We start from the raw sequence: 18,041 nt of genomic DNA on the forward strand, positions 1-18,041 counted from the left end.
GTTCACCAACACACAGGTAGTCTGTATAAAAACATACAGAGAAAACTGCATTAAAAAAGTGAGGTTGGAAAGACAAGGATTAAAGTGTTGGTGCTAAGTTAGCCTGCTTACGCAAATGTATTAGCCTTAATAATTACATGGATTCCATGTTATTTTTCCCTGTGCAATGAATGATGATCTTGGAACAGTTGAAGGCCTATCCCCTATAATGGGGATGACTAAATAAGAAGTCTTTTCTTTTTTAAAATCAAAGGTATTAAAAGGTATGTTGGTATTTACTAAATCAATTAAACAAGTTAAGAACAGGAATAGCAGTTTAATACTGAACCACAGAACTGGATTCTCCCCATGTCTACTCCAGAAACAAATCTCTGAACATCTGAACAGTTTTTTATAGATTTGAGCATATAAAATGCTACTTAATTTATAGAGAATGTTCTTCACATCATACTTCATTAAGATGTGAAACCCTTGCTGGGAGATGCTATGAATGCTAAAAATTTGCATTGCTTCAAAGACCAGTTGAACAAATGCATGGAAGAAAAACTCACTGGAGCTATTAAATACAAAGACAATACATCTGTCTCAGAAAGCTGCTGTAAATTGTTGGAAGCTGTGAGAGTACACTGGGGGAAGTATTATTTTGCTTGCTTTGCTACTATATTCTTCTATGACCAGACTCTTAACTCCCAGTCACTCACTGCTGGAGAATAGTGCTTGGCTAGACAGACCTTCATTCTGACCAAGAAGAGCCATTCCTATGGTTTTCACTAACTATACCAATACCGTGAAAAATGAGCTCCTTGTAGTCACCAGTTAGAAGCACCAAGTTAGTGGATACTCCTCACCATAATCTAACTGTGCTTCATTTAACATTCGTGAACTGCAGACATTAACATCCTTACTCATTCACAGATAATACAGCGACAAATACCACTGAAATGCCCGGGACAAAAATTAATCATTCTTTTTCTAGAGAAGAGTTTGAATTGTATGCAGTAAATAAGGCTTGGGGCTAAACGTTGAATAGTAAGGATAAAAAATATTGAATAACTGCTTATTCAATGAGCACTGTCTATCCTGGGCTGCAACTGAGTTAAGGACCTCATGAAAGAAAAGACTACAGGACTGTGTCATTAAAAAATAATGCCTACATTCAGGGGGCTAAATAAGAACTGCACTGGGAACCTTATTTTTACCATTAATAAAAAAGCAAACTAACACTCCTGAAACTTCACCATGTGGTGTCATCTTGATGAAAAAGAGATTATTTAGGATCTCTATATCCAGCACAACAATCTCTTCACTTAAACTAATGGAATGACTGATGGCACTTTATTAACCGCTGTCTCTTTTAGCACTGAAAGAAAATTAGACAGTTTGCAAACGTATTTAACAAATATTTGTTATAGCAAGGAAATATGAAAACATCAGGCTTTGAATGAAAACTATATTTCTGCGCACATCCATTCGCTCTTTATTCTGCTGAATGTAATTCCTTTCTCTGTGTTCCTTGGATCTTGTCTCCTATACTTGCATCTTCTGCTCCCCACCAGTTCTAACTCTATGGTCAGTCAGTCTTAGTTCTCATACCCATTTTTGTCACCAACCATTTATTGCATTCCAGCCTTTTCAAATTATTACATACAGCCTACTTGCCAAAACACTCTAAATACCCCTATTCAGATCTCTCCTTCCACCTGTCTTCTAGCCACAATTCCTGACCCAGAACACATGCCTCTTTCATTATTTTAGAAGCTTCATTTTCTGCTTATGTCATGACTCCTGTCCTTCTGAAATCAAGACTCACACAGTCTACAGGAAAGCAAACATAGAGGGAATAGATTTAACTATTGTGACAGGCAAACAACAGATTTGTAACGCATACATAAACTATATATTAATACCATATGCTTTATTCTACATTTGGCATATTTGGTTCTCTGAAATGTAACTTGTGCACATTATGTGAGAAGATCCCTGGCAGATCATTAGACTACTTGGTTATGCAAGATATTGCTCTGCAATAAATGTGCACAAAACAGGAAGCAGAGTGATTGCAAATTACTTATGAGCATAATCTGACAAATTAGCTATACAGATGACAAGAAGGATATGGAAGTGGATAAATAATTACTCAAGAAATTTGAAAACTAAAAATAAGAATAAATTAGGTTTTTTAGGAAACCATACCAATGACCTGAGATTCTGGGGTCAAACTGCTAATGTTAATGTGTTGGGGGTTTTAATCTGCAAAAATAGCCTATACACACAGATTCACTATACATGTCTAGTGGCATCTAAAAATAGAAAACAATGACCCTGACAAGTCAGCAACTAAACATGGAACTCTCAGAACTACCAGTAACAAACCTACTAGGAAGTTACTACACAAAGGTTTGAAATTCAGGCAATATGCAGAGGGAAAATACCTGTTCCAGAAGATACTTCCAATTCTAATTTATAAAACTCTTCTTATTTTTAATCTTCTCTAAAAGCCATCTATTTCCTGGACAATTCTCATATTGTGACAACACAAACACTTTAAAACTTAAACTTGTCTGGGATATGAAGAGTTGGGATAAAAATTCACACAACAATCACACTGTCCTTATAGGAGAAAGTTACTAATGTGTAAACTCAAAGACTAAATGTGATATTGATGTTTTTGTAATGACTAATGTGACAGAAAAACAAGAAAAATATAAAAAAATTGTCTAACTCCAGCATAAGAGCCTGTAGTGTTGCCAGCATTATTCACTCCCAGCTGCAGGGCTTCACAGTGGCTTTGGCTGAATTTCAGGAGGCTCCAATCAGCCCATTTCTCCAACCTGTCCAGATCCCTCCTAATAGCAATTCTTCATATTAATTGTTTCTCCCCAATTTGATATCATCTACAAACCTGCTATACTTGATATGCTGCAGTCAATACTGGCCCTCGAATCCTGAGGAAACCCTCTAGTAGACAACAACAGTGGGAGTTTGTACTGTTGATCACAACCCTCAGAGCCATGCAGTCCAGCCAAGTTTCCACCCATCTCATCATCCTCTTATTCAGTCCACAGCTCACCATTTTGACTGAAAGAGACTGCTCTAAAGTAAATAGCATTCACGGTTCTCCCCTTGTCCACAGAGGCAGTTATGTCATTGTAGAAAGCAAGTAAGGCTGGTCAAGCATGATTTGAGCTTTGTAAATCCATGCTGGTTGTTTTAAATCACATTCTTGTTCTTTGTGTGCCTAGAAATTACTTCCATGAGGATATGGTCTGTAACTTTTCCTGGGATCTAGGTTAGACTGATCAGCCTGATGAACTCGGAACCTTCCTCTCACCCTTTCTGAAGATGGGTGTGACATTTTCCTTTTCATCAGAAATGTCCCACGTTTGACATGAAATTCCAAAGAATACAGTGGCCTCTCAGTAACATTGGTCATAGAATCACAGAATCATTTTGGTTGGAAGAGACACTCAAGATCATCAAGTCCAACCATAACCTACCTCTGGCACTAAACCATGTCCCTAAGAACCTTATCTACACATCTTCTGCACGTCTTCTAAACACCTCCAAGGATGGTGACTCAACCACCTCCCTGGGCAGCCTGTTCCAGCGCTTCCCAACTCTTTCAGTGAAGAAATCTTTCCTAATACCCAATCCAAACCTCCCCTGGTGCAACTTGAGGCCATTTCCTCTCCTCCTATTGCTTGGGAGAAGAGGCCAACACCTTCCATGCTACAACCTCTGTTCAGATACTTTTAGAGAATGATAAGGTCTTCCCTCAGCCTCCTTTTCTCCAGGCTAAACAGCCCCAGCATCCTCAGCCGCTCCTCATAAGACTTGTTCTCTAGAGCCCTCACCAATTTCATTGCCCTTCTCTGAACTCTCTCCAGCACCTCAATGTCTTTCTTGTAGTGAGAGGCACAAAACTGAACACAGGATTCAAAGTGCATCCTCACCAGTGCCAACTACAGAGAGACAATCCTTTCCCCAGTCCTGCTGGCCACCTTATTCTTGGTGCATGCCAGGATGCTGATGGCCTTCTTGGCCACCTGGAAACACTGCTGGCTCACGTTCAGCCAGCTGTTGATCAATTCGCCCAGATCTTTTTCAGCCAGGCAGCTTTTCAGTCACTCTTCTCCAAGCCTGTAGCACTGCATGGGGTTGTTGTGACCCAAGTGCAGGACCTGGCACTTGGTCTTGGCCTCAGCCCAATAATCCAGCCGGCCCAGATCCCTCTCTATGGCCTCCCTATACTCCAGCGGATCAAAATTTCCATCCAACTTGGTGTAATCTGCCAACTTATTAAGGGTGCACTGAATCCCTTTGTCCAGATCATTGATAAAGAGATTAAACAGAACTGGCCCCAATACTGAGCCCTGGGGAACACCACTCGTGACCAGCTGCCAACTGGTTTTGACTCCATTCACCACAACTCTTTGGGTCCAGCCCTCCAGACAGTTCTTTACCCAGCAAAGAGTAAGCCTGTCCAAGCCAAGAACAGACAGTTTCTCCAGAAGGCTGTGGGAAACAGTGTCAAAGGTTTTACTGAAGGCTAAATACACAACACCCACAGCTTCTCCCTAATCCACTAAGCGGCTCATCTTGTCATGAAAGGATAGATCAGGTTGGTCAAGCAGGACCTGTCTTTCATAAACCCATCCTGACTGGGCCTGATCACCTGGTTGTCTTGTATGGGCTGCCTGATGGCACTCGGGATGATCTGTTCCATGACCTTCTCCAGCACCGATGTCAGACTGACAGGCCTGTAATTCCCTGGATGCTTCTTCCAGCCCTTCTTGTAGACGGGCATCACATTTGCCAACTTCCAGTCAACTGGGACCTACTCAGCTATCTGGGACTGCTGATAAATAATTGAAAGTGGCTTGGTGAGCACCTCTGCCAGCTCCCTCAGTAGCATTGGATGGATCCCACCTGGCCCCATAAACTTCTGTGTATCCAAGTGGTGTAGCAGGTCCCTAACCATTTCCCCTTGGATTATTTGGGCTTCAGTATGTTCCCTGTTCCTGTCTTCCAGCTTAGGGGACTACATAGCCTTGAATTTAAGTGTTCTTCTGATCTGTCTCTACTGTATGTAATGTTTCATTGCCACACAAATTTTGCTAGTAGGCTCAGGAACCTGGGAAGTCAAACTTTACCACGAAAAAAAACAAAGCAGAATAGGCAATGAGTGCTTTGCCTTTTCAGTGTGTTTTGTCACTAGATCTCCTGCCTCACTGAGCAGTGAGTCCACATTTTCTTTTGCTGTCAACATATTTACTTTTTCCGTTCCCAACCCTCACTAGTTTCAACTCCAGCTAAGGTTTCTCTAATTCCATTCTTGCGCACTTACACTTAGTGCATTTGTAAAGAACCACATGTGATAACAACATCATGCATTTCATATATTTTTCATGTATCTCTAACTTCAAACATCCAGGATTGTGCCTCTTGACCAGGTAATCTATTGATCATCTGGTCACTTCCTAACGCCTACTACTTCTGAATTCATCCAAATCAGCTATAAAACAGAAGAGGAGAAATTCTACATAAATTTTCTTTCAACCTAGCTATTTAAGTGGTCATTTATATATATATTCTAAATATACTTTCAATTAGAATAATTTTCCTGTTCTTCACTGAAATATTCTTACCTACAAAAATATTTAAATTAGGGATGTGGTTCAGTTTGAAATAAAATAATTCAATATCTACTTTGTGGTGAGCTGAATCACTCTGTATGCTCCCTAACTGTACTGACTACATCTCCATCGGCTACAACGGGAACTTAGACGCCTAGCACAGACTGCAACACCTACAGAAACATAGCTATCATTGGGTATTTTTAACTGGAACCAAATTGCACTCAAGATGTCATTTTTAGCATTTCTTCTTTCTTTAGAAAATGTATGGGCAATAAGTGGGAAAGAGTGTAAAATGATTTTAATAAAAGCACAACCTCATGGAATTAAATCTCACCAAACTTTTCTTATACTAGATACCTGTACATCATTAGAAATTCATAGATGTTAAATTGGGTGCAGAAGAGTTGTTATATCACTTCTTAAATGCAAAATGAACGTACTGAAACTACGGTGATCAGGGAAAAGTAATTAAAAAGTAATAAAAGTCTTAACAAAAAGGCTATAAAGTTCAAATAAAATGTATTCCCTATTTCCCAAAAGGTTCCATGTACATGAAAATGTATCAGTAGGCAGGAATTAACACTGCTTATTATGCCTTACACATTTAACATTAAAAATTGTCAAAATATTTTACTCTGAAGTAATAAAAAGGCTTAGGATGTGTACTCTGATTGGAAGCGGCCAGCAGAAAAGTTCCATGGCAGAAGGGAATGCCAGCTGTGGGACTCTTGTACATGTCACCTTCCCAGCGAGGAGGCTAAGCTTTCTGAAGGAAAGGGAGTGTAACTGCACTCTATGCTGTATTGTCCCTTAGGGATTATATACCAATAGCACAAATTAAAGCAGTTTATAGGATGCTTCAACTAATGTCTTTGTCAAGCCAATAAAAAAATGTCTTAGAGCTACAAGCAGTTCCTTAATAGTTCATCCATGAATACCCATACAAACTGAAACTGAGGCAAGTAAAGAGATCTACCTGTAAATTTTTAGAAACGTGAATACAATGCAGTGACTGTGAAAATGCTTGTCTTAAAAGCATCTGTGTTTGCTCATCATAACATTTCCAACCTTGACAAGTCACAAGATAGCAGACCTTTCAGATTACATCATTCTTCATTTTATTTCATTTATTTCCCCTCTCAGTGCTGCTATAACACTACCACTTAAAAGCAGAAATGTCATATATCAATTTTTAAAATGTATAAAGCAGCATTAATTCTATTGAATTACCAAACTACTAGAACTGTCAATGTCAGACAAGGGAAAACAAGATGGTGATCAAAATGTATTTATATGGTCCTCTGCAGAGTTAGGCACTAGCCATCCAGTGGCTTAGAATTCAAGAAGAATTCTAAAATAATTCTTTGAAGTTACAGACACTTTCTGGGGTTTTTCCTTACTTTCTCCTTAATATGTTTGTAAAATACCTCTTATTAGTCTTCCTGACTCCACCATAAACTCCATCAGTCCTTCCAGCACTGCTAAGCCCCATATCTATGATCCTATCTATGGACAGATAATATGACCTCGGTAAATTTTACACTAGATTTTACATTTGGTCTAACATTCTAGAAAATTATTAAGCTGTGCATTTGAGCAACACTCAGAAAAAAAGATCTGGAGCAAGGAGAAGTGAGAAGTTTATCCACACAGATTAACTACAGAGCTGTGAATCCAGGATCATGCTGAGCTCCCAGGAAAGATTTGTTACACAAACTTTGTGAATTGCCTTGTCTTTAACAGTGAGATTTCTACCAGATGTCCTGGATACTGTCCATATTGCTACCTTTACATATATGTGTATACATACGTGTACATATATATATATATGTACACGTATGTATACACATATATAACTTCGCAAGTTTCAAATTTGCAAAGAATCTAAGGAATTCCATAGATAAAATTTTGTTTAAACTTTGATTGAAAGCATTTATCAGAAATAAAACTAAAAATAAGTCAAAGAGAGGTAGAAAATAACAGAACAAAGGTTAAGTTTTAAGAGAGGCTCAAACAATTCAAAGGCCAAACATGCAGATCAGCTATTGCCAGTACTGAACAGGATAAATGAAGTGTTGCAGTGATCAATAATTTGCATTTCATATTGAAAGATAAAAGGAATAAAAATTAAATATGTCCCCAAAAGACAGACTTTTTCTGCTCTAACAGGATAAAGAATGTAATTGAAGAATCTGGGAATACATGTCTCTGCTTGGGACGTCAGTACAAAAACCTCTATGTATTGATTAAAAGTAGTGTAACTAAAATAAGCGTAGACTAATGGGATGCCCCACTGACTTATATGTAACAAATACTTGCCATTTTATTATCTGCACTGGTTATCTCAAATAAATATCTTCTAACATAGAAACAAGTGACCTCAGAAGTACATGAGCCCAGAACCATGCTACTGCAAGCCTCATATAATACAATCTCTTTACAAAATCAACCTAAGAAAGTTTCTTTTACTTTAAACAATGCTATTTGTAATTAAAAACAAAATTAGTGCCTTTATTTTTGTTAATACAGTGATCCATTTGTTATTTAAATTATAATCTGAAAACAATTTGGTGAAAATTTTAACTAAAGCTTCTTGAAGTATTTCAATATTTTAAATCCTTTCTGCTCTACAAGTCATATCTATGTATGATCTAATTTTGCACGGGAAGCTGTATGAATCACAGGGGTCTGCACAAGGATAGAAGTAGATTTCTGTTCTCAGCACTGAGGCCATCAGGCTAAATTGTGGCTTTGCTGTGAGCAAGACACTGCTCAGAGAAACAGATGAGGAAACAGATTGCAACTCGCAGACTGACAATCTGCTTGCTGGGTTTCTTATACTTTAGAGGAGAAATATCTTGGGCCAGGCCTATACGTGGTGTAGCTGCAGTAAGTAAGGAAAGCAACAATGGAGCCATTCCTTGCCACAGTCTGCCAAGCGTAGAAGAAGAAAAAACCAGCGCCATGCAGGCTGCTCCACCCTGCCATGCTGTGTAATAGCAGCAGCCAACAAACAGTCAGAAGGGGCCAACTCATCCCCCCCTACTACCCTGTGCCAGTTCATATTAATTCAGATTCTATCCCATAGTCATGCTAGAAATCCAAAGCTCTTTTAGCACGTGAAGTTTAAAAAGACTAAAAAACAGCATTTAATAAAAAAATGTCCATTTTTCACTAGGTTGTAAATACTTGTAGAGCAAAAGGCATGTCTGTGTGCATGTGGCAAAATGATACAAGGTCTCTAAGACACTCAAAAACCTTCAAAGTTCTTTTTCTTGAAACACTTCGAAAGAAATGAAGCCTATTTCTATCCAATAATAAAAAATTGGTTGGTCAATAAAAATGTCTTCTGTATATGCAGATGATCAAATTGAGAAAATTAAAAATATAGGTTTTGTTAGAAACACTTTATTCTTTTTATGTGATAAATCATTTAATGTACATTTAAGGATATGGGATACAGGAATTGAAGTATACATTCTGTTAAGGGGACTGTGGGATTTCACTCTCAAGTTTTTGAATTTATACTGGAATAACATAAAAGCCAGTAAAATAATTTAAAAATCTGCAAATTCTATTTACAATCTATTACACACCTAAAAAACATATTTGGTTTTTAACATGAAACATAGTTAATATACTAATGTGTGACAATTCCAGGAAATGGAATCCCAGAGGAAACAGAGACAAGAACCTTCCCTTATGGTTCAGTCTTCTAAACTCCGAATGTTTTCTGAGGAGTCGCAAAATATCCTTATTTCATAGCAAAAGAACATATCCCAGCCCTGTTCTGCTGGTTTGGGTTGAAGACTGTAGCCTACAAACACATGTAACACAGCTTTAGAAAACCTAGTATATCCCACCTGGAATTTAGATGTATCTCCACAGGGCATGGTTCTTCACTGAAGTCCATCAGCCCATGCAGATACCTCAGAAACTCATGGGCATCTAAAATGCCATTAAATACCCAGGTTTAAGCAACTGAATTAGTCTATGCCACGTATTTACTGAGGATTATACATGTAGAATCATGGAATCATTTAGGTGGGAAAACACCTGTAAGATGAAGTCCAACCCTTAACCTAGCACTGCCAAGTCCCCCACTAAACCATGTCCCTAAATTCCATGTCTACATGTGTTCTGAATACTTCCAGGGATGGTAACTCAACTGCTTCCCTGGGCAGCCTGTTCCAGTGCTTGATAAATTTTCCCTAATACCAAATATGAACCTCCCCTGGTACAACTTGAGGCTGTTTCCTCTCCTCCTATCACTTGCTACTGGGCAAAAGCGACCAACACTCACCTCACTACAACCTCCTTTCAAGTAGTTGTAGAGAGCGATAAGGTCTCCCTTCAGCCTCCTTTTCTCCAGAACAAACAGCCCCAGTTCCCTCAGACACTCCTTGTAGGACCTGTTCTCTAGATCCTTCACCAGCTTCATTGCCCTTCTCTGAACTCCCTCCAGCTTTTCAATGTCTTTCTTGTAGTGAGGGGCCCAAAACTGAGCACATTACTCTAGGCGTGGCCTTGCTCTAGTATGTTGCAATGCCTTATGCTAACTTTTACACCTGAGGTATTCACCCTCAGTATGTTTACCCACAATCTTCATATCCCAGAGCAAAGTATGGAGATAGAAGTAGGAAGCACGAACTGACCCAGAGCCTTTCAATACTTCTCCTGAACTGAAACAAGTTCTTCAGTCTACACAGTCAAACATCACTGATTTGTTGTCATTGCTTTAGATAAATCAATTTGGGCACAAGGTCTTACATAGTATCTATTACAGATATCTGGGTGCATATGACCTCTTAATTAAGCATATATCATTTTTTCTGCACTTTACACATACTCTGCTTTAAGCATGTGTTTAAATCCTCACAGAATTCATTCATACATCTATATGTGTGCTTAAATAGCCTTTGGAACAGTGTTGTTTTCCTGAACTGTTGTCATAATTTAATACAATGACTTACAAGTTAGAAGCCAGCCCTTTAAAAATCAGACAATTTACTCTGCAATTAACATCAATGAACAGGTTCAGCTATAAAACAACCACAAAATATCTTGCCATTTTTTCCTCCAAGTACCACATATACAGTAAAAAAAAAAAAAAAAGGTATAAAAACGTAAATAGATCAGAGCCCAGATAGTTTGTTCCTTCGGTCAGATAACAATCAATGTGTATTTGTCAATTCATGAATATTAAATTTCATTCACAAGGTAAATAATTACTGCAAAGCAAATTCCCACAAAAAAAGGCATCAAGCCATGGAATGTTCAGCTGCATAGACTTGAGCTGTCTCTAGTACTTAGAAGAAATCCAAAGGGAAAGTGTACTGCTACTTAGACCAACATATGAAGCGCAGTATTAGTGCATTTGCATGCTGAAAGACTCAGACATTTCCAACCTAATGGTAGGAATAGCATTGCCAAAAGGAAAAAGTGACATGGACCTTTCTCACCACAATGGGACAAGTGTAGTTCTGGGGCACCATTTTTGGAACTAGTGAAAAATTATGATCAATGAAACACCAGGAGTTACTGTCAAACACAATGTCTCCTAGATATTCTATTAAAAGAAGAAAAATATGTCTCTATATTTCATCTAATGCTTTCTCTTTATTAGAACTTTCAAAAGCAGTTTTTAGTCTACTAAACTGTATGCAAAAATACTAGTATAGTTCTATTAGTAAGCTACTTCAATGGGTTTTCTATTAAAAAAATCTTCAGATGCCCCAACCTCAAATTCAAACTTTTATACCATACAATTATGGCTTTCCACAACTTTGCTATTTCCACTAAGCACTGATTTCCTAAACAGGATTGAGATGTTAATATGACTCCCTTTCAGTACCTCCTTTTGTTTGCATGCGTTCTGTACCAAGATACATCCAAACTTAATCTTGCATGTCATTCTGGACTTAATGCATAATTACTGGCATCAGTTAGATCACGCAACTTCTCAAAAAAAAAAAAAAAAAAAATTAAAATACCTAGCACACATAATTCTTTCTTGAAAACATTTTCTATAATGCATAGTAGTTTCTACATTGAACATTCCTGGTAAAGTCAACGAAATTACTAAGATTCCCTCTAAGAAGCATTACATTCAATAGTGTGTTACATTATGAATGTTTATACATCAATCCATTACTGAATCATTTTTAAATGTATTCAAATAACTTCTTTAAAATCAGAAATATTTTAAGAGCTGTATGCCAAATCTTTACTTTTAATTTTTGAAGTTACACTTACAGAAACCATAGACATTCTTTATAACATTAATAAGAAATATCATAAATAAAACAGTACATGTTTTACTTTACTTCTTTTTAAGCTAAGTGCACTTCCAAAGGTTTACAACCTAAAATACTTAAATTCTGAGTAACAAACAATGACTGTCATGGTCCATCTGTATATACAAAACACATACTTAAAGTGTTCTGTATACACAAAATAAAACACCAAAACACTGCTGTTTAATAGAAAAGAAAAACACAAGTAAATACACTCCCTCTGGGTATATAGAACTTAGGATACACAACATGAAAGTAACAATGAAAAATACAGCACAGGCACCAGCCCTGAATAAAGTGACTACACAAATCATGCAGTAGGACTGGAATATAAATGGCCAGTCATTGCACTGAAGTGAACTTCTGTACTTGCAAAAAATGGGTATCACGTTTTAAGAACACTCATATGTTAAATTCAGCCAATTATCTGGCATACTCCTTGCTAAGCAGGCTATTCCAGTACAGCACAAAAAGCAATCACACAGAGTGTTTTGATTCTGGTCAAAGGACTAGTAGTGAAACGATAATACAATAACTAATTGAACTGGGGCACAATAGAACTTGGGTAAACTATGAATATCTGAACTGTTGTTGTTTACAGCACTAAAACCAGCTTTAAAAATTAAAATAGCAAGACTTCATAACAGAGTTTAAACAGGTATCATTTGGACAGTTACATTAAATTTCCTCTGATAGGGAACACTGAAATATTGACAAGGAGCTACTGGCAGCAGAATCACAAATATGTTCTCAGTTGAGCAACTTCCATTTATCTAGGCCTTTTTGTTCTTTCCAGGAGAATAAAAAGCAAACAAAACGAACAACAATTTATTCAAGGTCTAGGTCAACAGTGTTTCAGTTCACTTGTTTTCTTTTGCTATACCTAGTGTAACACTGAACACTAGCATTGCACTGTGTGCTGCAGACCCTCTCTTGTTTGGATACTGTCAAATGACATAAATGCTTGTGACAATGTCCCTACTTCGGATCATGATGAAAATAGCAACAGAGCCATGCTGTAGATTGCCTGAGATACAACTAATGACTAAAGTTGAGTCCTTTCACCCAACATGGCAAGTAACCCAGTTTCACTCCAGTAATCCAGGTACCTTGAAAGCCATGCTGCTATTACCTAACCTGCTCCCTAAGTTTCACACGTCCACTGCCTCAATGATTTCTCACACACACACACAAAAATAAAATAAAAAATTGCTTCTTTGTTTTGTAGGCTCATTTTGCCTAATTTCTTCTGCAAGTGAAGCTAGCAACTATGAGTGAGGGCATGGGTTGAAGCTATGGCTTTTTACACAGAATTCCACAATGCAATGCCTCGTCTGTGATTAACGCTTCCATTCATGATTAAGAGTAGTAATTTGAAGAAGAAATATCAAAGGAAGGGTGAGTAATTAGTATATTGTGCATATTAGCCCAGACAGAAAAATATAAGTTCTGCACCACAGCTAGTAACGGAATGAACAAGTACCTTACTGACGCATTGAAGGCAAGAAATTCAGTAGCACTATATTAATAAAATGACTGCCTGCGACTTTAAACACAGGCACTCTTCTACTTGGCTAGAGAGTGAACGATTTATTGTTACTATGAAAGATGCAGCAATGGAAATGTAGATGAAGGCGACGATGATGATGACAGGGAAGAAGAGGTCAATACCCCCAGCATCTGATGGGGGACGGTGTCCCTACCTCAGCAAGCTGGATAAGGGAATAGCTCCAGATCCACTGCCCAGGATCCCTCCTTTCCTCCCAGAGAGGAGTTTCTCCACCAGAGCCACATTCCCAGTGCGAGCAGCTTCCAGCAGCTCCTGGTCCTTGCCCATGGTCGGGAACAGAGCAGCCCCCGCGCACCCCGCCGGGGGAGCCGCAGCCCGAGCCACAGCAGCCCCCTCTGCCCCCTCCCCAGCCCCTGCCTCAGAGCAGGGCACGGCAGAGATTCCTGCAGTCCCTTCCAGACCAGCAGGAGCAGCAGCAGGAGGGAGGAGGAGAATCACCTCCTCCTAGTTTCACTGGATCATTTCTGGGTGGAGTGTGGAGGAGAAGGCGGAGGGGGGGGAGAACGAGGCCAATAAAGAATCTCCCCCCCCACTCCCGTGCACACACCCCGAGCCCCGGCCTGGAGGACGGGGCGTGGGGAGCGGGCAACCCCCCTGGCCGTGGCCGGCCGGGCCGAGGGGGATAGCGACCCTCACGGACGGGCAGAGGAAGGGAGGGACGGAGGGAGGAGGCGCAGCCCTGACTTGCCAGCCCGGTTGCTGGGGAGACGCGGCTGGCGCTCGCTCAGTGGCTGCTCAGGCGGGGTGCGCACCCCCCCACCCCGCCCCGCCCGCCTCTCGGTAACGGCCGCGCCTCGCGCACCACTGCGGTGCCGCGCGCCGGCCGTTGCTGCGGGCCGGGAGCGCGCGCGCGGGGGGCGGTGCCCGCCCCGCCAGGTGCGCTGCCCTCGGCCCCGGCGGCGGGAGCGCTCTGCGGGGCGGCCGCAGGTGCTCCGGGGCAGCGCCGGGGAGGTGGCGCCTCCTCGCGCTGCGGAAGGGGAAGGGAGGGACCTGGCACTGGGGCCGGGGCGGCGGAGGGCGATGGTGAGGGGGGGTCCTCCCGCTGCTGAGGAGGCTGCGCGCGCCCCTAGGTGCGGCAAGGGGCGAGGCCGCGCTGGCCCGCGCGGGGGTGCGTTGCCGAGGGGCGCGGGCAGGTCGGAGGTGGGAGCTGAGGCACATCGCCCTGAGCCGAAATAGGAGCGGGTGGGGTGGCGTTGAGAGGGCCGCGGCGTTATGAGGAGAACCCGCGAACAGGGATTTAACCCCCTCCGAGGACACGGAGGGACACTCCAGCGCGCATCCGAGTCCGCTTCGTTGAGCAAACCGGGGTAGACAAAAAGGAAAATCCGGGTCCCGCTGAGGTCAGGAGCAGAACTGAGGTGCTGGCTTGGCGAATGAGGCAGGCGGAGGCTGCTCACACCCACCAAACGCCAGGATTGTGGCTTTTCAATGTTTCAAAGGATGAGAGGTGTAACTGAGTGTATTTGGTGTCACATCTAGTCTGGTGATCCTGGTTTTGTTACGGGTTTCAAACGTGTAACCTTTTGAATTGTGGGATTTTTCCCGGCAGCAATATTAATCGTTCCTTACAGCTTTTTGGGTTCTTGAAAGCTATGCTGAAAATATTCAGTGCTGGCCAGCTCATACGGACATCCTTGTTTAATGCACCGTCTGATACCGTGCGTATGTGAAAATTGCAGCCCCATGTTCCTGTGTTAGTTTAATAATTTGTGTAGGTAGAACCATAGCTGCAACAGGCAAATAAGTTAAGACCCTCTACCGTTCCCCCACTAAGATCAGTAGAATTCTCCCACAAACTGTGCTTACAAGATGTAAAGCACAGCAATGGCAAAATAACGTTGTGGTAGGCGGGGTTTTAACGTTATGCTGTCAGGAAGGGTGTTAATTACTCCAGACCTATGGTACGTTCAAGTCAATGGTAAGATCCTTGTTGATTTCACAAATGGTTGGGTTTAGTGCATGTCAGTAACAGTTTTATAGGTGTTTTCATATTTTTCTTGGCTAATAAAACAAGTTTAACCTCTGAAAATCAAGAGATACTTCTTTCTGGGATCAGATTTTTTCTTACAAAGGAAAAAAAAAAAATTATCATCATAATGGAGACCAGTTGTTCCAATATAGTTGTCTGTAGGGAAAACAAACAACAAAACCAAAACAAAGCAAAGCCAAAACCACCTGGGGTTTGTGTGTGTGTTTTTGTTTGGTTTTGGGTTGGTTTTTGTTTGTTTGGGGTTTTTTTTTTGGTAGTGGTGGTGGTGGGGTTTTGCCTTTATTTTTTTTCTTTTAATCTAGAAAATTTAATTTACATAGTTTGGCATTTCCAGAATGTGAAATTTTGCCTTCTCCAATATTGTCGACAAGATATGGAATTGAGCATTGGCATAAAATTAGTTGGTGGAGAGACTCTATAACTATAGTCTTTCTGATTGAGAGAGTCTGATATAAATAGCAATTTTAAGGTCTGATTCTGTGATCACAAGTGTTTCCATTATAGTTTAAATAAATAAATGTATAATCACAGGAATTAAGATTTGCAGTTTAAGTCCTTAGTCACAGCAGAGTCACAGTGGAAAACAGTAATTTAAAGCTGGAGTTAAAAGTTCTATGTCTTGTTACCAGCCACTTGAGCATTAACTAGTTCCAAAGAAGACAACCGTAAACTAAGAATACCCCTGCATTCTGAATCAATGTCCTCTGTTAAGGCAGCCATAATTTCCCTTTATTTCTGCCTTGCATTTGATTTTGCATGCGATCACATGCATTGCCTGATAAATACGCTCTCACGTGTATCCTCTGCATGAATAGATTTCTTCAAGTTTTCTGAGAGCTTCTGAAGAGGTGTCAGTATTCTGTGAAGAGCTAATTGTAATGCTAGGGTATGTGCGTAAACCTGCGCATTTGTGAAAGATTAGATAAGAAGCAGATACTAAGGAAAACTCAGGTTTTTAAGAATTTGGAATGTTTATGTGGTTGGATCAGCAGATGGCAAATATGACTCAGTATAAATGTTACATAATTCTTCTTGGGGAAAATAAAATCTCAAGACTCTGCTCTAATTGAAAAGATCATCCAGAAAGCTGTTGAAGAACAGTACAGAGAATCAGGATAGAAATATCAATGGAGCAGATGTATGCAGTAGCCAGCAAATTCAGAAGGATTTTATGAATGTAGCAAGGCTCAAAAGACATCAGCCTAGTGCCCAACAAAACTGTAAAGGCCAAACAAGGGATTTAGTTTTGTTAGCAAATAGAGCAGAAAACAGTTATTCAGTGAATTTGAAAAGTAAAAAGGGAGGTTTAAACATGGATAAACTCTAAGGACTACTGAAGCAAAGCGGTAAAATCGATAGTAGACTGTACTAAGAAAGAAGGAAAAAAAACACACATCATACGAAGACCGAGTTGAATGTAAATGGTCAAACCTATTAGATCAGGTGTTTTTAGATGCCTTACATTATTTGTTCCTGGTAATATTGGGACAACACTGTGGAGTGTTAAAAGTTCTATGTATGATAAATATGTTAACTAAACATAGAAAGTAGAAACATAACCATGTAATTTGAAGCAGTTACAGATGAGAAAAATAATTTGTAAAACAGACAAGTTTTTTCAAACCATTGTGTGCCTTTTGAGCAGTGCTGTTCCATACCACAGCAGAATTTTCATTCTGTGATTTTAGTATTTGTGAAGACATTTTCAGTTATGACCACTGTAGCTGTCAGTGTCTAAGTGGCATCACACCTTCAATCTTAAAATTTCTCTTAACACAACATATGCCTTGCATTCTGTTTTCTTCCATTTTCTAAAATACCAGAGAAAGTAGTTAGCCTACCTAGAAATTCTTTAACTCATTTGAAAGGACTGAGATTGACTGTAATACGCAAGGAATTTCCTTAATGTTTTTACAATGCAACTATCACTTGGCTTTGTTCTCAATTCAGGGTGACAACTTCTTGATTTCTTCCTCCTGCAGCCTCCCTTACTTAAAGGCCAATTAAATGGGTGCTTCCTAACATTCTCTGACTTTCCTCTCTCTGTTTTCAAGCAGAAGCATGGAAGGGATATGAAAAACTGAGTTGCAAATATTGAGAAAAAACACCAAATCTGTGACATTAAAAATAGCTGCGTAGAACAGCAAATGTATTAACATCATATTTCAGAACAGTCTATTATCAATTCTTTCATGTAAAGATATAAGGAAGGTCTAAGATCCCTATTACAAATTCTGAGGGATATTCTGAGATAGAGCTCAAAATGCTAGAATAAAACATCAGATCAGCTTGACAGTGAGAAAAAAAATTAGCTTTAAATAGGCCTAATTATTTTCATTTTCGTAGCCCCATGGTAAGTTAGGGACAGAGGTTGCAAAGTGCCTGACAGAAAGTGCTGTTTCTCATGCACCTGGGTGACAAGAGTTTTTCAGGCTTGATAGTGTCTTTTACTCTTTATAGTATACAAAGAGTGTAAAAAAAACAGAGTGAACTTCAAACAATCATGTCTAGCTTTGTGTTTGCCCTGCTCATCTAGGAGATATCTA

At 39.9% G+C, this 18,041-nt stretch overlaps 1 protein-coding gene across 12 annotated transcripts in view; it reads right to left on the reverse strand.

Annotated features, from left to right (window-relative positions):
• ANKS1B (ankyrin repeat and sterile alpha motif domain containing 1B) overlaps nt 1-14,228 on the reverse strand; it is a 436,519-nt gene extending 422,291 nt beyond the window's left edge. For 8 of the 12 annotated variants that reach the window (XM_065043836.1, XM_065043965.1, XM_065043826.1 and 5 more), the window contains exon 1: nt 13,639-14,201. In XM_065043836.1, the coding sequence (XP_064899908.1) occupies nt 13,639-13,772 (134 nt within the window). In that variant the 5' untranslated portion in view covers nt 13,773-14,201. Of the gene's footprint in view, nt 1-13,638 lie in introns of all 12 variants that reach the window. The other 4 variants (XM_065043844.1, XM_065043862.1, XM_065043852.1 and 1 more) reach the window with 4 other exon arrangements.
• Between the last annotated feature and the right edge of the window lie 3,813 nt (nt 14,229-18,041).

The sequence above is a fragment of the Columba livia genome, chromosome 1 (genome assembly GCF_036013475.1).
Source record: "Columba livia isolate bColLiv1 breed racing homer chromosome 1, bColLiv1.pat.W.v2, whole genome shotgun sequence".
NCBI lineage: Eukaryota > Metazoa > Chordata > Aves > Columbiformes > Columbidae > Columba > Columba livia.